The sequence below is a fragment of the Metarhizium acridum genome (genome assembly GCF_019434415.1).
Source record: "Metarhizium acridum strain ARSEF 324 chromosome Unknown scaffold_1, whole genome shotgun sequence".
Lineage (NCBI taxonomy): Eukaryota > Fungi > Ascomycota > Sordariomycetes > Hypocreales > Clavicipitaceae > Metarhizium > Metarhizium acridum.
The window spans coordinates 6,266,717-6,288,140 of record NW_027094015.1 but is presented as its reverse complement, the minus strand read 5'-3'; the positions used below and the strand labels follow the sequence as shown (position 1 = coordinate 6,288,140).

General features: G+C 52.3%; 7 protein-coding genes across 9 annotated transcripts; 3 read left to right on the top strand and 4 right to left on the bottom strand.

Moving 5' to 3' along the window:
• Nucleotides 1-3,988: 3,988 nt before the first annotated feature.
• On the bottom strand, nt 3,989-8,270 carry J3458_001961 (uncharacterized protein). Its single transcript, XM_066117019.1, has 4 exons — nt 7,474-8,270; nt 5,360-7,407; nt 5,056-5,225; nt 3,989-4,816 (listed from the first exon to the last, which is right to left on the bottom strand). The coding sequence occupies exons 1-4, from the start codon at nt 7,940-7,942 to the stop codon at nt 4,729-4,731; spliced, it is 2,775 nt and encodes a 924-aa protein (XP_065978907.1). The 5' UTR covers nt 7,943-8,270; the 3' UTR covers nt 3,989-4,728.
• Nucleotides 8,271-8,467: 197 nt separating this feature from the next.
• On the top strand, nt 8,468-9,497 carry ssb2_1 (Replication factor A protein 2; the record flags this gene model as incomplete). Its single annotated transcript, XM_007808802.2, has 3 exons — nt 8,468-8,519; nt 8,591-8,697; nt 8,772-9,497. The coding sequence occupies 3 exons, from the start codon at nt 8,468-8,470 to the stop codon at nt 9,495-9,497; spliced, it is 885 nt and encodes a 294-aa protein (XP_007806993.2).
• A 325-nt stretch (nt 9,498-9,822) lies between these two features.
• J3458_001959 (uncharacterized protein) lies at nt 9,823-11,672 on the bottom strand (the record flags this gene model as incomplete). The annotated part of the gene is made up of 4 exons (XM_007808801.2): nt 10,919-11,672; nt 10,460-10,794; nt 10,115-10,367; nt 9,823-10,023 (listed from the first exon to the last, which is right to left on the bottom strand). The coding sequence occupies exons 2-4, from the start codon at nt 10,768-10,770 to the stop codon at nt 9,823-9,825; spliced, it is 765 nt and encodes a 254-aa protein (XP_007806992.1). The 5' UTR covers nt 10,771-10,794; nt 10,919-11,672.
• A 553-nt stretch (nt 11,673-12,225) lies between these two features.
• Nucleotides 12,226-14,082, bottom strand: IDI1_1 (isopentenyl-diphosphate delta-isomerase idi1). Its single transcript, XM_007808800.2, has 3 exons — nt 13,598-14,082; nt 13,171-13,509; nt 12,226-13,091 (listed from the first exon to the last, which is right to left on the bottom strand). The coding sequence occupies exons 1-3, from the start codon at nt 13,797-13,799 to the stop codon at nt 12,856-12,858; spliced, it is 777 nt and encodes a 258-aa protein (XP_007806991.1). The 5' UTR covers nt 13,800-14,082; the 3' UTR covers nt 12,226-12,855.
• Nucleotides 14,083-14,448: 366 nt separating this feature from the next.
• Nucleotides 14,449-17,514, top strand: END3_1 (endocytosis defective- protein). 3 transcript variants are annotated; one of them, XM_007808799.2, is made up of 4 exons: nt 14,449-14,471; nt 14,540-15,033; nt 15,087-15,321; nt 15,384-17,514. In XM_007808799.2, the coding sequence occupies exons 2-4, from the start codon at nt 14,794-14,796 to the stop codon at nt 16,100-16,102; spliced, it is 1,194 nt and encodes a 397-aa protein (XP_007806990.1). In that variant the 5' UTR covers nt 14,449-14,471; nt 14,540-14,793; the 3' UTR covers nt 16,103-17,514. The 3 variants fall into 3 exon arrangements, with proteins under 3 accessions (XP_007806990.1, XP_065978905.1, XP_065978906.1); XM_066117017.1 differs by having other exon boundaries at nt 15,087-17,514; XM_066117018.1 differs by having other exon boundaries at nt 14,540-15,321.
• J3458_001956 (uncharacterized protein) lies at nt 16,257-17,452 on the bottom strand (the record flags this gene model as incomplete). Its single annotated transcript, XM_007808798.1, has 2 exons — nt 16,257-17,264; nt 17,336-17,452. The coding sequence occupies 2 exons, from the start codon at nt 17,450-17,452 to the stop codon at nt 16,257-16,259; spliced, it is 1,125 nt and encodes a 374-aa protein (XP_007806989.1).
• Nucleotides 17,515-18,432: 918 nt separating the features above from the next.
• Nucleotides 18,433-19,107, top strand: ACB1_1 (acyl-CoA-binding protein (ACBP)/diazepam binding inhibitor (DBI)/endozepine (EP)). Its single transcript, XM_066117016.1, has 3 exons — nt 18,433-18,746; nt 18,823-18,890; nt 18,981-19,107. Exons 1-3 carry the CDS (start codon nt 18,644-18,646, stop codon nt 19,098-19,100), a joined length of 291 nt encoding a protein of 96 aa, XP_065978904.1. The 5' UTR covers nt 18,433-18,643; the 3' UTR covers nt 19,101-19,107.
• Nucleotides 19,108-21,424: the final 2,317 nt, after the last annotated feature.

The window sequence follows — 21,424 nt, the reverse complement described above, 5'->3', positions numbered from 1 at the left end:
AAGGCACGCGCCGCGTTACACAACATGAAACCAGCGGGTTGACAAGCGAGACTGGAGACGAACTCCTTCGATGAGACCCATACTTTCGTATTCCAGTCGGAACACGCCCTTGCCACCGCCCAAAAAGCTCCGACCGACTTATGCGAAATGAATGGCCATGTTGAACTAGAGCCAGGTACGGGGAAGATTGCAATATTATATGTCATAATAATTTGGCTCCATGGATACTCTCCGATATGACGATACACCCGCTCATTGTGATCTGATGGATGTTACTCTTGGTACGAGAAAAACACTCTCGGCCTAATTCCGTACTTTTGTAAGGCGGCGCAGGTCTTGCTCAAACTATACGACAAGGATTCCGCGGTGTACAAGAACTATTGATGCCCTTGGAGCAATTGCCTTTCCTATCGGGACGATGCAGCCATCAGACCCATCAAGCGCTGAGCCTGTTGCATGATGATGATTTGGGAAATTGACCCAGCCTGATTAGTGTGGGGCCACCTCATCCATGCGGCATTCTTGGACCAAGCATCTTGAGCGAAGCACTCCCACTATGACAAGCTACTGAGTATCCTGCTTGTCAGGCATGAATAGTATTAGCAACTAGCACGGCTACCAGTGTCTTGAGCATTCCATCCGTTTGGGTCGCTCGCAACACAATCCGTCGTTACGCACCCCTAGGCCGGACTTGTTTCGCGGGCTCGCTAACACGGCCCTCGGACCTATATTACCCTGGCTGTTCGTTTGGATCTCACAGAGCTGTGGTAGGCTGTGCCTGGGCTATCGCAACCTGAAGGACAAGGAAGTCTCACATCACATCCAGTGAGGACTGAGGTCACAGCACCTCGACCTTTGGGAAAGGTTGGAGCAAACAAACGACAACCCCGGGGAGTACGAACTCGTGGATTCCTGCAAAGAGTGCGAGTCAGACGGACTACGATACGTTATTCACTGGTATCCAACTTTTCCTCGTCCATGGAATTTCTGATCTCTGATGCTACTTGTCCAAGGTCCAAAGACCTGGCCACACCATTTCTCAAGCATGAAGCTGCTATCCTAGTCCACATTCAAATCACATGAATGTGGCCCGCTTCCCAGTGCAGCTCACTCACTCCCTTGTACCAAGAAGATGAATGATATCTCTCTGGGGCGGCAAATTGCACCTCTACCTCTCTACGGAGTACCAGGTTTTCTGACGTATTCTCGAAGAGTGAGTCGCCTTGACAAGAAGACATGTATCCCAGTCTGTCAATATCTTTCAAACTCGGGAGGACCAGGGATACGGCACCACATCTTCAACATAATGCGCGCTAAGGACGCACATCTGGTCGATATCACAATGCTCTTGTCCCACTCACACTGGCCTTGACGGAGATTTCTTGGCTACACACAATCCCAACTCGTTCACCTTCACCCTGGCTTGTGCTGGAGTTGGCAGTATTTTGTGCTACAACCTCTAAGACCTGGCCAGGCACTTGGAGTTCCACCAACGATGCTCGGAACAGTACAGCACTTGGTTACACAGCGGTGATTTATATCGTTGTAATGGTCGGGAATCTGTGGCGTGGACACAGGTCCCTCTTCTTGGGTATTCATGCCGACAATCCCGGGGGGGCCTTGTTATTCAACCCTATCCATCGAAAGCGCTTGCTAGTTTCGGCTGATAGCACACCATGGGCACTTTGGGGACAAAGTCAGCTGCCCTTTAGCTTCAAGCTGGAGAAAAACAAGTAGCAGTTATTCGTCTGGGGCCACCTAGCCGTTGGAGAGAACATCCTTGCGTTTAGGCACAGCTCAGGCTGCATCAGTCTGGCTAAGCTCTCTTGAGGCTTTGTCCATTCGTTTTATTACTCCTTAACAGCTGCGGGAGCGTCCCGTGTGGAGTGCGTGAACACCATCTCCGCCCAGGGTTCTGCTCTTGCTAACACAGTGGAACCATTTTGTCCCAGGCTCTGGCCTCGGACCCGTATTCCTTGTCCGATCTTCGTCCCAATACCGAGGGTAAATAAAAATTTCAGATTCTTGATCACGAGGTGGCTTTAATATCCGACTGCAGGAAATGACAGGTCAGTTGAAAACTGTGTTTAATCGTCCTCCTTCTTTCAAGGGAGCTGGCTGCATTTCTCCAACCCGCTGCCCACTGATGTGTGGCTGGTAATATTATTATCCCTTCTTTCTTTTCCTTCTCCAGTTCATTCAAATGCTTCCTTGGTACCGACATAGCCGATGCCACCTTTCCAAACCGGGCCAATCAATCACCAATTCTGCGCGTAATGCGATTGGCAATAAATAGTAGCGGTCGGCGCGAAGTAACGGATTAAACTTTCTCGTGCCCGGTTTTTAGCCAAGGTTGACAGGGTACACGGTCATTGCACACCGTATTCCCGGACATGTTTCCTGAGGGAGTCTCTCCCCCTCATTAACAGCTGTCCACATGCTATGTATGTGTCGATGGCGCGTGTCGTTTGAGGATGCTGCTTGTTGTATAATACTGTATTATACAACTTGTACATACATGGTCAAAGTCTTGGAATGTTTGTATCGTTCTCTTCTGCCCTCCACAATGAAGGGTTGATCAGTAAATACTAGCCGGCATGTCTATTTAGCCCATCGATCCAAAGATACCTCCGAACATGACACATTCTGAGCGAATAGTTCTTCAAAGCCAACTGCTAGTTAGCTGGGGTCGGTTTGACGGACATCGGAATGCTGGAAATAGCAAATGGCAAATGGAACAGACAATCAATCCCAAACATGCCCACCCCCATCAGGCAAGGATAGCGAAACACTCTGTTCCTTGGCAAGCTGAGCAGACCGCCAGTACAAGTCGGCCAGCCAGCGAGCGCAACTGGTGAACTGGTGTAGCTACATACATCCAACCAATGCGTGTTCTAACGGCGAAAGTTGAGACTCGATCGGTGGTTGGTAAACCGAATCCAAAAAAAGGAAGATTTAGAATGAAAAGGAAAAGAAAAGAAGACAAAAAGGAGGCAGACATGATAGATAGGGCGTGGGAGAGGACAATAGGAAACCAAACGACGATAACAGGCACGCATGCACGCCATATACAGCGCGACTCGAGCGTACGTTACACCCACCCAGTGAGTGCTTCGATGCACTTGGACTCGTACGAGCTGCCGCCGCTTCCTCCCTCCCACTCCCTTGCATTGCAGAGGCTGAGAGGGCACCCTTAGCAGCTGTTGGATAAGATTCAGACCCAAACCATGCAGTGGCCCGACGTGACACGACATGGACGCATGCAAGTCGGGTCGCACATGAGATGGAGAAGCACCACCATCAAAGAAATCCCGCCGCCTATCGAGCACTCGACATGATGCTTTGTCCAATATCTTACAATGGCCATGTACGGAGTTGTACGGAGCATGGTAAATTACCTCTCGCCACCCTTTGAAACAAGGCGAATGGCACGAATCGCCACGGAGTAACTCACTCATGGCTCGGAGTAATGGCGGCCGAGCTAACATGGTTTAAACTGCCCGAACAAGCATACGTCGCCCAACCCTATGCCGAACTCATCACAATGTTATCGGCCATAAGCTACATACTATATATGACACCCGAATGCGGAGTGCTCTGTCGGAGGATAATGCTCTCCGCACTACGGAGCAAGGACCATCCAATCCGGCTCGTGAGATTGAAGCACACACGCCTCGGTGTAGACACTGGTTCAAAACAAGCCTTGACCTGGCGCGCAACGGTGCTGAGGCACATGGCTTGCCGCAAATAAACATGGATGAAATGTCGCCAGAAGCTCCGTACTTGCCGCCATGCCCTGGCTCGAAAATGACCAGGCCCTCTTGTCCCAAGAGCTTCCAGAGGGGGGGCAAGCATGGTTCATTTCGGACATCGGCTCAAAACGGCAAACTCTAAACGAAACAAAAAACGTGGCCGTATTTTCAAGGTGGCGCGCAGTAATTACAATGCGTGTTCTGTCCTGTCATCTGGCCAGGTTGGTCTCCTTCTACAACGCCATCGTACGACGTGCATAAATAACACAAATTGCAAAGGTGGGAGGAGCCAGGAAACGAGATAACCTGGGGGGGTACGTGCCAGCTTGGTTCTGGCTGCTGATTGCCGAGTATACCACACCGGACAACTTCCTCTCTCTTATCGTCACCCAACAGGAGACCCAAATGTGACGAGACCGCTTCCAAAACCACACGACCGGCCGGAATGAGGCGTATCCTCCACCTTCGGACCCCCTTTGCCAAGTGATGTGTATATTCCGCACATTGAGGCATGTTTATCTAATGGGGTCGACCAAGTGCCCCTATCCCAGTGGTTTTTACTGGAGCCCGTGGTCGGACGGCATCGTCGACTCTGGAGTGTGTAGTTGTGGGACCCCGACAAGCCGCCATGTCGGGAAATTCAAGAAAAAAAAGTAAAATAAAAAATTATTAAAAAAAAAGAGAGAGAGAGAGAGAGAAACAAAGAAAAGAAAAAGTCGCAACTCATCCATCATCATCATCTCCAGTCCTCCTCCGGCTATCGCCATTACTGGGCCTAGGTAGATTTCTGGTCTAAAGTCAAACTAGAGGTCCTTGGTCAGCTCAACTAACGACTGAACAACGCTGCATCAAACGACAAGGCTACAACTCAAAGGCGGAACGGACGCCATCAATAATCCTAGCGACATGGCATTGCTGTTTCATTGAATAGTGATGGTAATCTACGTGCTGATATACAATGGTTCGACATACACCCTCACAGCCGGCTCTCAATGCTGGCGTAGTGACCATCTGCGGCCCAGTGAGAGTCTGGCCATACCAAGCGGATCGCTTCCCAAATATGACTATTTAATTGAAACGTTAGTTCAGCTTACTTGGTGGCTTGGGCTTGGTCTTGGACCTCTTCGCCTTATCCCAAAAGTGCATTGCAATTACACCAAAACGGGAACATGTCGGACAAGTTCGAAACCCCAATAAAACAGACGAGCACGGTATGCAATATCAAGAATCATGCACCGCTTTCCGTGGGCAAAGGGCAAGGAAAAACAAAAAAAAAAGCAAGGAGCAGGCGGGAAACTCGTACCTAACGTGCACAATTTGCAGACCGTCCTTGACTTCCTGAGGCAAGTCCTTGACGTCCTTCCGGTTCTGTGCCGGAAGCAAGACTGTTTTGACGCCGGCTCGGAGAGCCCCAATGAGTTTCTCCTTGATGCCGCCAACGGCCGTGACACGTCCGCGAAGGGAAATTTCACCCTAAACAGCATCATGCTGTGTTAGTATGAATTGACTCACAATGGGGCCACTCTCGTCTATGCAAGTGACTATTTCTAGACACAGAAAAAAAAAAAAAAGTTCGACAATAGCGAAGAGAAGGGCTAGTTACGTACCGTCATGGCCATTGTTGGAGGCACAGGTTTGCCAGAAAACAAGGAGATGAGGGCAATAGCCTGTCCGATGCCACTGCTTGGTCCGTCCTTGGGGATCGCACCAGAAGGACAGTGTACATGAATGCTGCGGTCCTTCATGATGTCCGTCGTAGGCTCAGGAGTGAGGCCCAACTCGTAGGCATGAGCCTTGACCCAGGTCAAGGCGACTTCCACGCTCTCCTTGAGGACATCGCCCAGCTTGCCCGTCAGCTGTACCCTGCCATTGCCCGGCATATCGGCGACCTCAATGAACAGGATACTTCCATTGCCGCCAGTGCTGTAGGCCACAAGACCTGTAACGATACCGGGGCGGCTGATCTTTTCGGCAATTTCCTCTTCAAACTTTTCGATGCCGAGAATGTTTTCAATGTCCTCGATTGTAAGAAGTGGCCTGTACTTTTCAATACTCCCGCCATCTCTGGCTTCAGCATACTCCACGGCTTTCGCACGGCATACAGACCCAATCTCTCGTTCCAGGTTGCGAACCCCTGATTCACGAGTGTACGACTCGATAATCTTGGAGACAACATCCTTGTTGAAGATGACTTGGTCCTCGACTAATCCATTGGCTCGGATCTGCTTGGGAACGAGGTGTTGCATGGCAATATGACGCTTCTCCAGGGTGGTGTAGCCCGGGAGATAAATCATTTCCATGCGGTCCAGGAGCGGCGCCGGAATGGTGTCCAAGTTGTTTGCCGTGGCAATGAAGAGGATCTTGGACAAGTTGATCGGCATGCCTATGTAGTGGTCCTGGAAAGTATGGTTCTGTTCTGGATCCAAGACTTCGAGCATGGCGGCAGAGGGGTCTCCGTGGACGCTGGCCATGCCGATCTTATCAATTTCATCCAAGAGGAAGACTGGATTGGCAACGCCAACCTTTCGTAGACCTTGAACAATCAAGCCGGGCATAGCAGCAACATATGTTCGACGATGTCCACGAATCTCGGCTTCGTCTCTAACGCCGCCGAGAGAGATGCGATGAAACTTCCTTCCGAGTGCCGTGGCGACTGACTTGGCCAGACTAGTCTTACCAACTCCAGGCGGGCCGACAAGAAGCATAATCGGTGACTTGTCCACCATCCTCTTTGATTTCAGGATCTGGAGTTTTGCACTGTTCTCTGGGTTCGCGCCCTCAGCTGGCGGGTTGCTAGAATCGTGCGCAGGGGCAATCTCTGCCTCGGCCTTACGGATCTGCTCGTCGACGTCGTCGTTCAAAGACTGCTTCAGACGAAGGACGGCGAGATATTCTATCAACCTCTTCTTGACCTTGTCCAAGCCGTAATGGTCATCATCAAGCTGTTTCCGTGCTCTGATCAGCGTCTCGGGGCCCAGGCGATCATCTGTGACTGCTGCCCAGGGGATCTCCGACAGAGTTTCAAGCCAGTTGCGTGTGACTTGATATTCCTGATTCATGGGCATCATCTTCTGTAGCCGTCGCAGCTCTCTGTCGACAGTCTTGGCCACCTCGGCTGGGAGCTGGGCATTTTGCAGCTTCTTTTTCAGCTCATCCAGCTCATTTGCCTCTTGCTCGTCTCCTTGATCGTTACCAGATGGCATCTGACCGGCGCCCGAAAGGAAGTTGACGCCTGGAATTGGCAGACCGGGGCCATTCCTCTTGTTAGGATTGTCATTTAGCCTGTCGAGAATCTGGACAGGGACTGCAGTGAATGTGGTAATCTTGAAGTTGTTCTTGATACCCCCTACTTGCCGCTCCAGCAGCTCAATGACCTTTGTGATTCTGACCTTGACATCCAGCGCGGCTAGTACGCCCAGCTTCTCCTCGTGGGACGCCTCGACGAGGTTTGACATGAAGTCAGCCAGCAGTCCTGCTTCCTTCATCTCGCGTCGCATGATGAGCATTTCGAGCCGTTTCGTAAGCCCAGGTGACAATGCCGGCCCATTCTTGGTGCGTGGTAACAGCGACGAGATTCTTAAAATGGTAACGAGTTCGCGGGACTGAGCTTTGAGCAAGCCAAAAAGATCCTGGAGTTGTTTGTCGGCCATATCAACTAGAGAAGAAGACGCATGGTTAGAGCGCACTGGTGGGTCACTTGGCAGAAATATCAAAGACGTACTTTCATCGCTAAAGTATGTAACCTTGCCCTGGAAAAAGGGTCGCTCGCGGGAGATGCTATCTACTCTGACACGACAAGTGCCTTCAACACGGAGCGCAAACTCGCCGGCACCGCGGCCATCAATGCCGACAATCTTGGCGGCAACACCAAATCCAAAGACATCGGCCTTGTTGGCACTGCCGGGATTCACCTCGGCAAGCTGCGAGGTATCTATCTCCTCTCCATTGTTGATGAGAAGCTGGCCAGTGGGGCCTACGAAGGGTGAGGAGAGCGGAACGCAAGCGATTGATATACTGTCGATTCGTCCCTCGGGGCCTTTGGCGGCAGCTTGCTCGTAGACGTGGGCGAGGAGCGCAGGGATATCGGGACGGCTCGAAGTGACAGAGATTCGCTGAATCAAGCCAGGAAGCAGGACGGTGCCTCTAGCGAGCGGGATAATGGGGAGAGATGCAGTCTGTGATCTGCCCATGGCGCAGAAAGACTGGGCACGAGGACGTTGGCTGTATGTGTGTACAAACAAACAAAAGCTGACCAGAGAAAAGTTACGGGGGTCGTCGGGAAGCCGGGCTGGAATGGACGTCCCCTTGGCGTGGTGTTTGACGATGACGGGGCGGCGTAGAAGCCTGATTATTTTCGCAGGAAAGGGGTCAAGATACAGTATTTAATACGACAGATGCAAATGATGCACAGATTGCGGATGAATGAGACAGACAATGCGATGGATGAAATGATGGTCGAGAAACGGAGTCGTCCGAAAAGCTGGGGAAAGCCAAGTCATCACCCGCTTTGTCTCCGGCTTGGATCCGAGCTCGAGACGGACGACGGAGTCCTGGGAGCTCCGCGCCAACCAGTTGCCGAGGCAAAATGACGAGTCATCCTCGCAGCAGCGAACAACCTGCTTACTCATCCCCGTCTCGTCACAAGACGCCCCACCACCGCGGGGCAAATCCAATTAACCAAAGACGCGCCCAAAACGCGTCTCCCGCCGTCAAGGATGAACCGTGAATTCTTCATACGCAAAGCATCCCAATCCAAATCAGCCATGTGTATGTCCAAACACTACAAATCACTCATTTCCTAAATTGACCATGTCCATGTCTTCTAACAAGATGCACAGCAGCATACGCAGGCTACTCTAAAACGAGCTACGGCGCCCAAGGCGGCGATGACTCGGGCGGCTTCTTCGCCGGCGGTTCGCAACCAGGCAGTCAAGGCGGCAGCAAAGTAAAAAAAAATAACAATAATCCTTTCCTCCCTCTCCCCCTAACGGCTCTCTAATAACCCATGTTGCTCTCCAGTCATACCAAGATGAATCCCTCCGCCCCGTCACCATCAAGCAGATCCTCGAAGCAGACGAGGCCTTCACCGGCGCCGACTTCAAAATCGACAACACAACCATAACCCAAATCACCTTTGTAGGACAAGTCCGCAACATCAACCCGCAGCCCACCAACGTGACGCTGAAAATCGACGACGGCACGGGCCAGATCGAAGTCAAGAAGTGGATCGACGCCGACAAGGCAGACGACGCCAACGCAGACCAGTACGAGCTCGACTCCTACGTGCGCGTATGGGGCCGCCTCAAGTCGTTTTCGAACAAGCGCCACGTGGGCGCCCATGTCATCCGGCCCGTGACGGACTTCAACGAGGTCAATTACCACTTGTTGGAGGCGACGTATGTGCACTTGTACTTGACGAGGGGCCCGCTGGGGCAGGACGGCGCGGCGAACGGCGGCGGGGAGAGCATGTTTGTTGGCGGCGGCGGGTACGGGGGCAACGCGAATGGCGGTGGTGGTTCTGGGCAGATGCTGAGCAAAGTGTCTGGCTGTTCGGCGGCGGCGAAGAAGATGTTTAACTTTATGAATGGGGCTCCCGGTATGAACGAGGGCGTTCATCTGAATGTCATCAGTAGCTCGACGGGCCTGTCGGTGAGGGATGTGCTGGCAGCGTCGGACGAGTTGCTGGGTCACGGCTTGATTTACACGACTGTTGATGATGAGACTTGGGCCATTTTGGAGTGCTAGGCAAGCGTGGACGAGACGTTGGCGACCGCATGGTTCGGGCACCGCACTGGGTAAATACAGGTGTTTTTCGGGATAAAGGCACAGGTAGTCATGTTACGATTTCGGAATTGCAAAATCAATTTCTCCTTATTATGCAAATACCATAAGCTCACGGGGGACAGAGGTCTTTCCAATCTCCTCTTTTCAAGTATGAAAAACAGTCTGAGATTGCCAAATACTACGCCATCCGTTTAAAGGAGTGAAGAACGAATTCGCATAGCAAAACGGTAAAGACAGTCTCAAGAAATCAAATAGCACGAAATAGCCACATCCGATCAAACTTCAATCAGTCCTTTTCGCTCCCCATATCGACCGAGCTACTAGCCTTGTCGTTTTGAGGCTCCCGCAGCATGCAGAACAGGCGGATAGGCACCGGACCGCGAGTCAGGACGATTTCCTTTTTCATTTCGAATCCAAATTTGGCGTAGAATCGGTTGTTGGACTCATTTGACGACTCGAGGTACATGGGGCGGTTTTCAGCGTCAGCCTACAGTAAAAGAGGTCATGTCAGCTCTACTGTCCATTTTTGGACCGCACGTGGGGGATTTTGTTTAATCTTCATCTCATCTCCCTTTTACCTTTTCCATCATGTGTCTGAGCAACTTGGTGGCATATCCCTTGCCTCTCGAGCTCGCCTTGGTGCCCAGGTAGCCCAAGTAGTAGCTGTCGCCGTTGCGGTCGCCCAATACCTCAGCCTTGGTGTCATGCAGCGCAGGGTACAGCTCATCGAAGAGACGTATCCGGCTCTCACGAGAGAGCTGGTACCACAGACGCCAGGTTCCGCTGCAGAGCGTGGCGAGCCAGTCGTCGTTGGTTGTCCCTGGGGGCATCCTACACAAAAGAAAAAGTCAGCGTGGTCCTCAGACGGCAGTAACATGGTCCTGCAAAAGAACAAGGCCCGTGGGGATAGTGTTCACACGCACCACAATGCAATGGCGTCGTAGTCTCCGCCGATGGCTGTTGCAACGCCCCTGAGCCGGTACGAAACATACGAGCACTGCATAAGCCGGACATGCAGCCTCCAAAGCTTCTCGGACGGCCAGCAAGTCGCGTCATCGACACCCATGAGATACAGTGACAGCGGATCGGCAGCGAAGCTGTGGGCAAGAGCAAGGCCGGCCTCTCGGCGCTCACGCAAGGTGAGTTCGCGAACCTCTGTCTCCCACGTTGACGGAATCAAGGACAGCCGGGGATTAGGTTGAAGGCGGGTTTGGGCGTGGTTGACCTGCGCCATGTTGGTGGACGTTTATGTTTACTTCTACCTAGCTTGTTAGACTGCAAACAGAAGACACAGGCAACAGAGAGGAGGGAATCATTTTTTCTTTTCTGGGTTCGATCTCGCTTTCGGGGGCCAAAGCGAGAAAGGAAAAGGCATCAGTTACAATCACAAAAAGGTTGGCACCCAGTCACCACGGGGCAAAATCAGAGCTGAAGGGTTGAAGAAGCATGGTGAGGAACTGGCTGCTCGTCTTTTTGGATCCTGTCTCTGCTTTTTCAGCTGAAAATCACGGGTTTTCTTTTCTCTTCTTTTTCAGTACATTTTGCAGACTGTAGCCCAGTCACTAGTTATTATGCCAACAGAGTATCGTTCGCGACGAGTCATGCCCAACAAATGACACGAGGGCTGGAGGAGCGTCAAAACGATTTAGATTAGAGGAGGAAGAAGAAAAGGGGGGCGAGATTTGGGTCTTCGTAGGAAGCTTGAAAGCGGTTGTATTGAGGTTCTACGTGCGTGGAGTATGAATCCGACGACACTGGTGGCGGATGCGCACACAATAGAAGCGCGAAGCTGGTTTGATAATAGCTGCCAGAAAGGACGAGGTTGAAAGATGGATATGGATGGTTGAGGAAAGCTAACAGGTGTGCTTGGGGAGAGTCGGAACTAAAGTATGGAGAGGAAGAAACAAGCTTAACTTAAGGACTGAGACCAAGCCTGCCGCGCCTTCCATGTCTGGCTTGGAAGTCTCAGACATGAGGGGAGACGAGGACGAGGCTCACATCGGTCTCGATCACCTACCGAGTCCGGCATTTCTGCGCCTCGAATCACTAGCCAAGCACCGGAACCGTAAGCACCGTCATCTCGTTGGCCAGGAATACCGGGACGTTGGTCTCGGAGCGATCAATTGATCACAAGATCATGCAAAGGAGGGGGTGGAGTGGAAGCCGTAGACAAGTGAGGATGCGGCTGTGTCGACTTGGTGGTCTTGGTGGTGTCGGTCAACTCGGACACCGGCTGCCGGATGAGCCAGCCGGCACACCGTCAATGCCTCACCCATTGCGCGCTCCACCCTTTGCTTCCAAGACGCTTTTTTCAACGACTAATGTACGGAGAAGTGAGTCATTCATTGCTTGCTTGCAGTCTGTCGTCGCTCAGCCACCAGACACGGCGCGGAGCTGTCAAACGGGCACTAGCTACCGCGGGCGCTGCCAGAGGCCGCTAGCACCAGACCGTTCAGCACCGTGGACACCGCTGAGGCGGCCCAGCTACGGGGCTTTTTAGTGGATCTCCCTGCCTCACTGCCACCAGTTGACGTTCTTTTCGCCGCCGAGAGCGGGTGCCTCGGCCTCCTTTTGCCAGCTTGAGCACTGCCAGGCTGATCTTCCGTGCCCGTGCCCGTGCCCGTGGCTTCGCGCATCGCATCCGTTGCGTCACGGGCGCTGCAGCACATCATGCCAGCTTTCACCTTTCACTCGTCATCCGTGTACGCTTGGCTACGTGGCTCACCGAGAGGCGTCACCTCGACATACCCCTTTGTCCGTCTTGCATGCATTGATGGTCACGCTACAGCTGTGCTGGGCGCCGACGAGTTTCAAAGCTTCCATGGTTTCAATGGTCCGTGTGGGCACAATGAGCACGGCAAGTCTTGGCGCCCAAGTGCTGCGTCAGACGGTGCATGTGCATGCAAGCCGGTGCTGTTGCTGTGCGTGAGTAACAATACTAACTACTAAGTTGTTGGTTATTGATGCCATCACCAGGATGCTGTGATGCAGTCCCGAAAATGACCATGTTGGGATTGACGAGACACTCTCCGTTCCGGCTCCAAATGCAACGCCGCTAAATGTATGTACTTTGTATGTAGAAAACTTGCGTGCCTGGTTTACATTAGGTAATTATCTTCCAACCAAGTCCGGGTCTGCGGCTTATCCGCCAAGGGCCGACCGGGGCCACAAGCATGTGGCGTCTGTCAGCATCTATCCTCCCTCTTTCTGCCATGTAAGTGACTCGCAAAGGTTGTAGGTCCATCCGCTCTGTATCTCCATTTGTCCCTTCCCCTCTCTGCCCCTCGCACACATGCGCCCACGCAATGCAGTGGTCGGTTTACAGCATGCGCCGGATTTCCTGCTCGTTGGTATACTTGTCCAAACCAGAGTCAAGACTCGCCCACCACTCAAACAGCATCGAGTTGCAAATGAGCTTGAACCACGGGGTGAATTTCAACAAAGGGTCCTCGAATAGCTTCTTAAGTTTGTCGGCGTTGACGTACTGGGTGGCCTGGACTTCGTTGGGATTGGGCTTGAGATCGACGTTTGTCTTGATGAACAGGATGTAGTCGACTAAATGACTGGTCAGCAAGCACACTATCGGACTCCATTATTCGACAGAAGTTTTCTGCCAGGTATTCGGACCGCTTACTTTCATGCTCTCCCCACTTGCCGTCACTGGGAGCCTTATAATGAATCCGCGTGAGAAATCGGAATTTTTCGATTGGAACCTGCTCCTTTTTAATGCCCAGCTCGTGCTCAAGCTTTCGCTGCGCCGCACGCTTCGCGCCCTCAATAGCATCGGGGAGGTTGGAGCCAGTCTCGCCGGACACGGCCAGAGGGTGCGAGCAGCACGTGTTGGTCCACATGTCGGGGAAGGTGATCTTTTCGGAGGCACGCTGCTGAAGGAGCAGCTCGTTTTTGTCGTTGAACAGGAAGACGGAAAAGGCCCGGTGCAACAGTCCCTTGTCAATGTTGGACATGAGGTGGCCTAGACGGATACACAATTAGCATACATGCTTTCCCCTGTCTCATTGGCCACGGTCACTGGCTTCGTAAGGAACAAAGGCACATCATACAGAGCTTTTTGCTGGCCTTGCCTACTGGCATGTCATTGTCATCCAGCACAATGCACACCTCGTCCATCAACCGGATCTGCTCCTCGTCGTGGCCGGACAGTGCCTCCGAGCTGGTGTCGATGTCGGGGAAGAGGCGGAGGATGGTATCAGCCGTCATGGGCTCTGGTCGGGTCTCGGTGACCGTGACGGTGGTGGTCGCCATCTTGGTGCTGTTTTGGAGACTTTGGAGAGTTGGTTAAGCTCGTCCGAGGTTCTGCGCTGCCGGCCTTTGCGAGAGGACGCAGGAGAATCCAGATGTTGTTGGTTTTGTCTCGGCGGGAAAGGGTCCAGTCTCAATTTAACCAACATTTCGGTTTGCCCCTCGCGGCGCGACGTAAATTGCGGGCGTCCACAGTTGCGTGTGGGGCTGGCATCCAGGTCCGTGACCCACGACAAGTGACAAACCACGCCGCGTCGACTGGCCAGCCCAACCCGAGTACTCGGAGTCTTGATGTTTTATTTGAAGACACGGCAAGTTGTTTGCTCTTTGAGACAAACCTGAGGTTGTCCAATTAATGATCTTATTAAAAAAAAAGAAAAGGGACAGCACAGTCTGTACTCCCCCTGAGCCGTGAGCATACCCTGTACAGCAATGTATTATGCTCGAGGGGCCCCCCACCACTAGAACCAGATCATACGCTGTGCCGTGCTCTGTGCCATTACCAGATCCAACTTAGGCGTCCTACATGTTGACTACGGAGGTCGGAGCACAATGGGAGGCCAAGGTATCTAGCCTTGCTAATGACAAGAAGCTGGTTCATCTGTAGGTACCTACCCCCGTAGTATCGAAGCACCCGATAAGGATGCCCTGACAGAAATTTTGCGCCCAAAATAGGTACCCTCATCTTAGACTAGGACAACTGGGGCTACACAATTACTGAACGCAGCGCTAACTGGAACCAGTTAGATCTGGTCTGGTGTATTGAAGTGTACCGAGAGTCTGCAACCTCGAGCCTGGAGCTTCGTCACTCAAGCCATCGTGTGTGCCTCGCCTTCCGTGGTCTTGGAACTTTAGCATCCTTCATGCCCCCTTCACGGCGCACGCAGCCATACAACCAACCGCACAGAGCTGCCTCTTCTGTCCATCTCCAATACTAATCCGCTCCCGAATCGACCTGCTGCCGCCCGACCCCCGGCAGCCTGAGCCCCCGGCAACCATGGCGCCTCCCAAGATTGAGGCCAAGGAGATTGAGACGTATTGGAACATCTTCTCCGACCGAACAGGCGGTGGCCAATTTCTCACCGGCGAACAAGCAGCTCCGGTTCTGAAGAACAGCGGTCTCCGCGATGATCAGCTGGAGCGCGTGTGGGATTTGGCCGACGTCGACAATGATGGAAACTTGGACTTTGAGGAGTTCTGTGTCGCAATGCGACTTATTTTTGACATTCTGAACGGAGTATGATGTACCGACCACGAGACCCAGTCTTTGCGAATACTTATGATGATCAGGAATATTCCGACGTCCCCAAGACACTCCCGGATTGGTTAGTCCCCGAGTCCAAGGCTCATCTTGTTCAGGCAACTCGTGCCATCACCGGCAAGCAGCCGCAGTTTGAGCAGGTCGAAGACGACTCAGACGACCTTGGTCTCAAGGATGGGTTTGAGTGGTACATGAAGCCCGAGGACAAGGCAAAATACGAGCACATTTATCAAGAGAACCGGGACATGCGGGGCGAAGTATCATGTTAGTCTCGTCCCTTTTTTTGTGTGTGTCCCTCAGCGCACCCTCTCATCTGTTTCTACTAGTCAACGCCCTCGAAGAACTCTACGAATCTCTCGACGTCCCCGACACCGATGTCAGATCAGCTTGGAACCTCGTCAACCCTTCCGCCGGCTCTACTATCAACAAAGACGCGTGCCTCGCATTCCTCCATATCCTGAATTACCGCCACGAAGGCTTCCGCATCCCCCGTAGCGTTCCTGCCTCACTACGCTCCAGCTTCGAGCGCAACCAGATAGACTACCAGCTCGACAACCAACGGACTGGTGCCAACTCACGATGGGCCACCAAGGCCGACGACTCTACCTCGACTGGTCGAAAGACGAAATTCGGTGAACAGTACCTCACACGGCTGGGTCGAAGCGGATTCAAGACAGCCGGCACCGACTTTTCGACGGAAAAGACGGAAGATTGGGAGGAGGTTCGGCTGAAGCGACAACTCGCCGACTTGGAAAACAAGATTCAAAAGGTGGAGGACATGGCCGAGCAGCGGAAAGGCGGCAAGAGAGATTCCAAGCCTGCGCTTGTAAGGAGGGAACTCGACCAGCTACTGGACTATAAGCGCAGACAATTGAGAGAATTGGAGGAGGGGACAGGCAAGAGTGCTGTTGGTTCAAGCCTGAAGAGCGTCTCGGAAGATTTGCAGACAGTGAGGGAGCAAGTAGAGGGTTTGGAGACGCATTTGAGTTCGAGACAAGCGGTATTGGATGATTTGCGGAGACAGATTGACGCAGAGAAGGCGTGATGGGGGGTTTTTTTTTTTTTTTGGTCAAAGAAGGGAGGAGGATGTTGGATTCAGCGAACATATGTCTGAAAGCATTAGACGTAAATCTAAATTTTACAGCGTGTCACACAGCCCCTGGACGACGTGCCATATCTATCTACCGTCTATCTCTCCATCACCACATACTCCCGTCTACGTATTTTTTCGTCCGCTCTACCCCCAGCGTGCGGCCCTTGCCGATCCACGCCGCCAGGGACGGTATGGGGACGAAGCCAAATCGTCCCGCGGCCCTGGAGCGGCCCGTCGAACAAATGAATACGTCTATCGACGGGCCATGAACAACTTGCTGGTCTTTACCTCGTAGCACCAGGTCGATATTCTTGGCCACGCCGGCAGCCTGCGCCTCGGTGATGAGAAACCCAGCTCTCGGCTTGGAAACCGCATCCCCAACCGCCCACACCCTGCCTCCGGCGTCCTGGGCTGCAACGCCCATGTATTCATCGACATCCACGTAGCCGCTGTCGTTCAAGAAGCCGCCCGGCAGATACGCCGTGTTGGGCACGAACCCCATCGTCGGGAGGTACAGCTCCGTCTCCAGCTCCTCGCCCCCCTCCAGCCTCACAACGGTCTTGCCGCCGTCCTCGTCCTCGGTGCCGGCCACCCGCACGCCCCTGCGAATCGTGACGCCCAGCTTCACCAGCTCCCTCTCCGCCGCCGCCGCGATGCAGTCCCCGCCGAGGAGCTGCTCGTCCGACGACAGCAGCACCACCGTCTTGTCCCGGAACTCGAAGCGTATCTCGCCCGCGAGCTCTACGCCCGTCGCGCCCGCCCCGGCTACCACGATGTGCGACGCCTTCCGGATGCCATCTGCGGCTGCGTGTAGGGCCTTGACGCACGCCTCGTGGGTGGACGAGGCTTTCCACGGCATCGAGGGAGACTTGCTGGTCGACCCTGTCGCAATGACCAGGTAGTCGTATGCAACGGTGCGGGTGTCGTCGCCCGTCGAGACGTGGACTGTTTTGGAGGCCGTGTCCAGACTCGTGGCTTCGCCGAGGACGAATTCTACGCTGTTGGGCGGGTATTGCGCCAGCCCGGGCTCGATGGGCTGTAGGATCTGCTCATCTTGGAGGACGCCGGGGATGACGGCGCGGATGGACGCGATGTTCCAGTAGAAGTGGGAGTTCTATAACATTGAGCTTGGTTTTGCCGCGGGGCGGGGGGGGAATGAAGAGTAGTAGGGGTAAAGCGGTGCACCTTTGTGATTAATATGACCTTGAGATCCGTCTCGTGAGGAAGCGTGTACTTGAGCAGACGGTGAGTGACGGCAAGGCCGCCTAAAGAGCCGCCGAGGACGACTACGGTTTTGGACATGTTGGAGAAGATGGGACTCGACGAAGTGACTGAGGATTCACGATGCTATGCGTTTTTGTGTCTAGATGCTTGTATTTTTTTTTATCCCGTCTCACGCTGTCTCGTCGGGCGATGATGTATGACGACTCGGAGTTTCAAAGCTCCCCACTTATTCGGCATTCTTCAGCATCGAGCCTTTGGTGGACTTGATTTCATCTGATCCACGGCATTGTTTCTCACAGCCAAGGAACCATCAAGGTTGCCTCATCACGGCGCTCAAGACGTGCGAAGTCATACCAGTCGCTTTTTCAACCCGCATCCTCAACCTCCATCCATCATCGTGCGGCACACCTGGGACCTTGCAGACCCACCGCATTCTCCCATCCAAGCTCTCATGTGAAGATGATTCATCAGACCAGGATAGAAGCCACGGGAGCAATGCACCCCCGTACGCAGCACCAAGAAACGTGACCTTGTCACACCTTGCTCCCCGAGCTGTTGTCCTCTTTCCCAGGGAAATGGGAAATGCTTTCTGCCCAACGGCATAAAGTTTGAGCCCAGGCCGGCATTCAGTCATACATATCCCGCTCCCTGGCAAGGGACCGTGCTTTTCCGTGCGACCAGCAGGAACCGGTGACGCCCAAAAAAGAAATGACAAAAAATCCCACCGCTCTTATACTACAACCACAACATGCGGACTAGTCTAGTCTTCAACAACTCGTCCTGCCACGTTTGTCTCGTCGCAACACAACATGCCATCGATGCCAGAGCAACCCAGCACCAGAACTCGTCCCTGCCGTTGAGCACTGAAGGGAAGAGCCAGCCCGCTCCACCCACCAGAGACACCAAATGGGGCTTCATCCGCACAACTCGACCAATGGACTGGCCAAAGACGTCACCTGCCTGGGCCGTAGATTCCCCTATTTCGACGGGAGAGAATGCCGCCACACTAGGCTTGGTGAAGAGAGCTTTGTGGTGCTCGTGCTTTGTGTACCCCGCCGAGGAGTGGCGGGGGGAAGAGCGCAAGTCAGCTGTTGACCAGACTCTTCCGCCATTTCCCCCTTGCCCCAACATCTCCAGCTCCACGTGTTGAGGGACTGTCTCGATCTTTTCTCCGTCTTGCATACATCTCGCTTCAAGTTGCAGGCTTCGTTTGTTGTTCTTTACAAGTCTACTCCGTTTCCTTAAAGTGACACTGCTCCATCCGCCACCATGTCGGTCAATACCAGTAACCAGGCGTTTAATGACGCCGCAAATATCGAAGCCCAGAAGTTGAAAGGCCATCTCAGTCAAGACGACATGCTCCGTCTTTATAGTACGTACTCCCAAGGAGATCTAATAGGGTTAGCAAGCCATCGGACACTAGGGACTAATTTCATCGATGGTACTAGGCTTCTTCAAGATCGCCAAAGGTGACGACATAACCACGGAGGCCGCCCCTGGCATGTTCGATTTAGCAGTAAGGAATCGCGTCCATCTAACCTTCGCAGCCTTTAATTTCGTCTCGTCCTTCCAATTTCATATTGCTGATATCTTTTTGCATGAGCAGAGGAAGAAGATGAGGGCGAGTTGGAAGGCCCGGGTCGACGAGGGAGTGACCGTGGAGGAAGCCCAGAAGAAGTACATTGAGCTCGTGGAAGAGCTCAAGAAGGACAAGCAAATCCAGTAATCTGACCAGTCATTCAAATTACAACTTCTTACTCGATGAGTTGGGTTATAAAATAAAACCGAAATGCAACATGGCAACTATTGGACCCTTCGTGAAACGGAACATGTGATGGCGTCTGCTGCACCATTCGCAGCAATACCTCAACGCTTTCCATTTCGGACCCCTGAACCTGGGTTTAGCTGGCACATAGCATAGGCTATTTTCGAGCACTATCGAAGGACTATTTACGAATTTCACCCCAATGAAGTCTAATGCTTGGTTGGCCCAATAAAGCACACCTTGGAGTTTAACGTTGGACAGAAAGCCACCTGATTGCCAAGCAGTACAAATTTTCCACCTCAGTCAGAGAGCCTCTCCAAAGTCCAATCGCTTGAGCTTTACGGTACGTATCCCAAGGAGATCTATGAGGACTGGTAAGTCATGAGTCATGAGGTACTGGGAACTAATTCTATCCATGGAACTAGGCCTCTACAAGATCGGTTGTGGCCACGACATCACCAAGCAGCCCGCCCTCGGCATGCTCGCAATGCTGGCAAGTTCACACCATTACCCCAACAGTCCCTATACTCTCAGAAAAGATGAATTCATCAGGAATATGCTTCAACAAAATATTACATTTACAGAAGAAGGAGAAGCGAGCCGGATGGCAGACACAGATCGACAAGGGCTATAGTCCCGCCAAGCCCCAGGAAGTGTACATCACAACAGTTGAGGCACACAAGAATGGGAAGGTTAAAGACTTTCTAAACAGTCAATTAAACACCGCAATGAATTGTCTAAAGCATATATAAATTCTAAATACCACACACCTCAAACCCAATTCAGTCTCAACGAAACGTTTCCATGTCTGATCAACGTGGTTTCGTCAACTTATAGAGTCCTCGTCGCTTTACCTTCTGAGATGGCACTTTGGAAAGGTGTAATGCGACACTTGGAGATCAGTGTTTGGCTTGCATTGGCAACTTGTTGGCGTCAAACTGAATAAAGCCCAGCCTGTCAGTAGTTGGACCCAAGTACCACGATATCGTCAAATACTGCTCTTGGGGACTCTCGAAATTCCATTGGGAGCCAGACTACACGTTCGCCATTCCAGAGAATCCAACACGAATCCCGACTAATTGAATATCCAGAAACAGCGTTTTAAAAGTTGACGTGTACTGTTTTGTCCGTTGCAAAATTCAGGCAACTTACTGGAATCGACCCTACGTCAGTCAACAGAAACTGCCCTGTGACGTCGAGTGACAAGCGATATGATGTCTTTCCAGTGCTGATGGTCTGCACACAGTGACCTGAAGCTGTACTGCAGATTCGGACGTGAGCTTCCCCCCCATAACATTGCGAAAACGCTATCACGGTAGAATCTGGCCAAAGAAGTACGGCCTCAATACCACCTCGAACGCCATCAAGTTGCGTCACTCTCCCCCAAGACGTCGTATCATAGATATATGCGCCGTAACTAAATGCCACAGCCAAAAGTCTCCCATCTGGCGAAAATTGGGCTATTCGAAAAGAGCCATGACTTTGGAAAGACTTCGAAATCTTCTGTATAGGGGATTCTGGAGGGAAAGACCAGATCTCCAGGGCATTTTGATGGCCAAAGACAATATATTGCATATCGAGTGACACGGAAACTTTTCCGTCATCCGTGATGGGCTTATTAAATTCGCCTTGTAACCGAACGGACTCCTCTTTGCCCAAATGCCAAAATTCTACACCCAGCGTCACGCTGCTACAGACGAGGTATTGGGTGTCCTTGGAAAACGCAAGGGTTTGGACAGGGCCAATATTGGAAGAGAACTCAGATATCAGCTGTCCTTTGTTAATGTCCCAAATCAGAATAGAACATCCAGATTGTGTCGCTACTCTTGTTGAATCGGAGGAGACGGCAATGGGATCCAATAGGCTGCAGCCGTTTTAGATTGTTTGGATGCGCTCTTGAGTGGCAATATCCCAGATTACCATGTTGTCTCGAAAAGACTGCGATATCAAATGCTTACCATTCGGAGGGATGTAAAACTTTGTCGTAGAATCATGTATTTGGAGCCCAAAGTCCCCTACTAACCAGAGGCAGACGGTATGATCGCATGACGCTGAAGCAATCATGGACGAGTCAGGTGAAAAGTCAACACCAAGAGTGGTACTCTGGTGACCATAAAGCCATAAAGGGTCCGTATGGCCTCGCCGATGGCTGTTCTCTATATATACACAATGTTGCAATGCCAAGATGTAGCAATGAGGGAGGAGTCTGGTGAAAATGTCGCACCACATATCCGGTCGTCGTGTCCTTCTAGATCCGTCTTTAATTCTTCTAACTTGAGCCCTCA

What these genes read in the sequence shown, in the direction of transcription:
- J3458_001961 (XM_066117019.1), bottom strand. Translation starts at nt 7,942, where the DNA reads ATGGGCAGATCACAGACTGCATCTCTCCCCATTATCCCGCTCGCTAGA. An exon ending in CTCCAACAATGGCCATGACG is followed by an intron (nt 5,226 to 5,359) that starts GTACGTAACTAG and finishes GATGCTGTTTAG; the next exon opens with GGTGAAATTTCCCTTCGCGG. An exon ending in CTGCAAATTGTGCACGTTAG is followed by an intron (nt 4,817 to 5,055) that starts GTACGAGTTTCC and finishes TCAATTAAATAG; the next exon opens with TCATATTTGGGAAGCGATCC.
- IDI1_1 (XM_007808800.2), bottom strand. Translation starts at nt 13,799, where the DNA reads ATGGCGACCACCACCGTCACGGTCACCGAGACCCGACCAGAGCCCATG. An exon ending in CAAGGCCAGCAAAAAGCTCT is followed by an intron (nt 13,510 to 13,597) that starts GTATGATGTGCC and finishes GTATCCGTCTAG; the next exon opens with GCCACCTCATGTCCAACATT. An exon ending in CAAGTGGGGAGAGCATGAAA is followed by an intron (nt 13,092 to 13,170) that starts GTAAGCGGTCCG and finishes CCAGTCATTTAG; the next exon opens with TCGACTACATCCTGTTCATC.
- END3_1 (XM_007808799.2), top strand. Translation starts at nt 14,794, where the DNA reads ATGGCGCCTCCCAAGATTGAGGCCAAGGAGATTGAGACGTATTGGAAC. An exon ending in TTTTTGACATTCTGAACGGA is followed by an intron (nt 15,034 to 15,086) that starts GTATGATGTACC and finishes TATGATGATCAG; the next exon opens with GAATATTCCGACGTCCCCAA. An exon ending in CATGCGGGGCGAAGTATCAT is followed by an intron (nt 15,322 to 15,383) that starts GTTAGTCTCGTC and finishes TGTTTCTACTAG; the next exon opens with TCAACGCCCTCGAAGAACTC.
- ACB1_1 (XM_066117016.1), top strand. Translation starts at nt 18,644, where the DNA reads ATGTCGGTCAATACCAGTAACCAGGCGTTTAATGACGCCGCAAATATC. An exon ending in CGACATGCTCCGTCTTTATA is followed by an intron (nt 18,747 to 18,822) that starts GTACGTACTCCC and finishes CGATGGTACTAG; the next exon opens with GCTTCTTCAAGATCGCCAAA. An exon ending in CTGGCATGTTCGATTTAGCA is followed by an intron (nt 18,891 to 18,980) that starts GTAAGGAATCGC and finishes TTGCATGAGCAG; the next exon opens with AGGAAGAAGATGAGGGCGAG.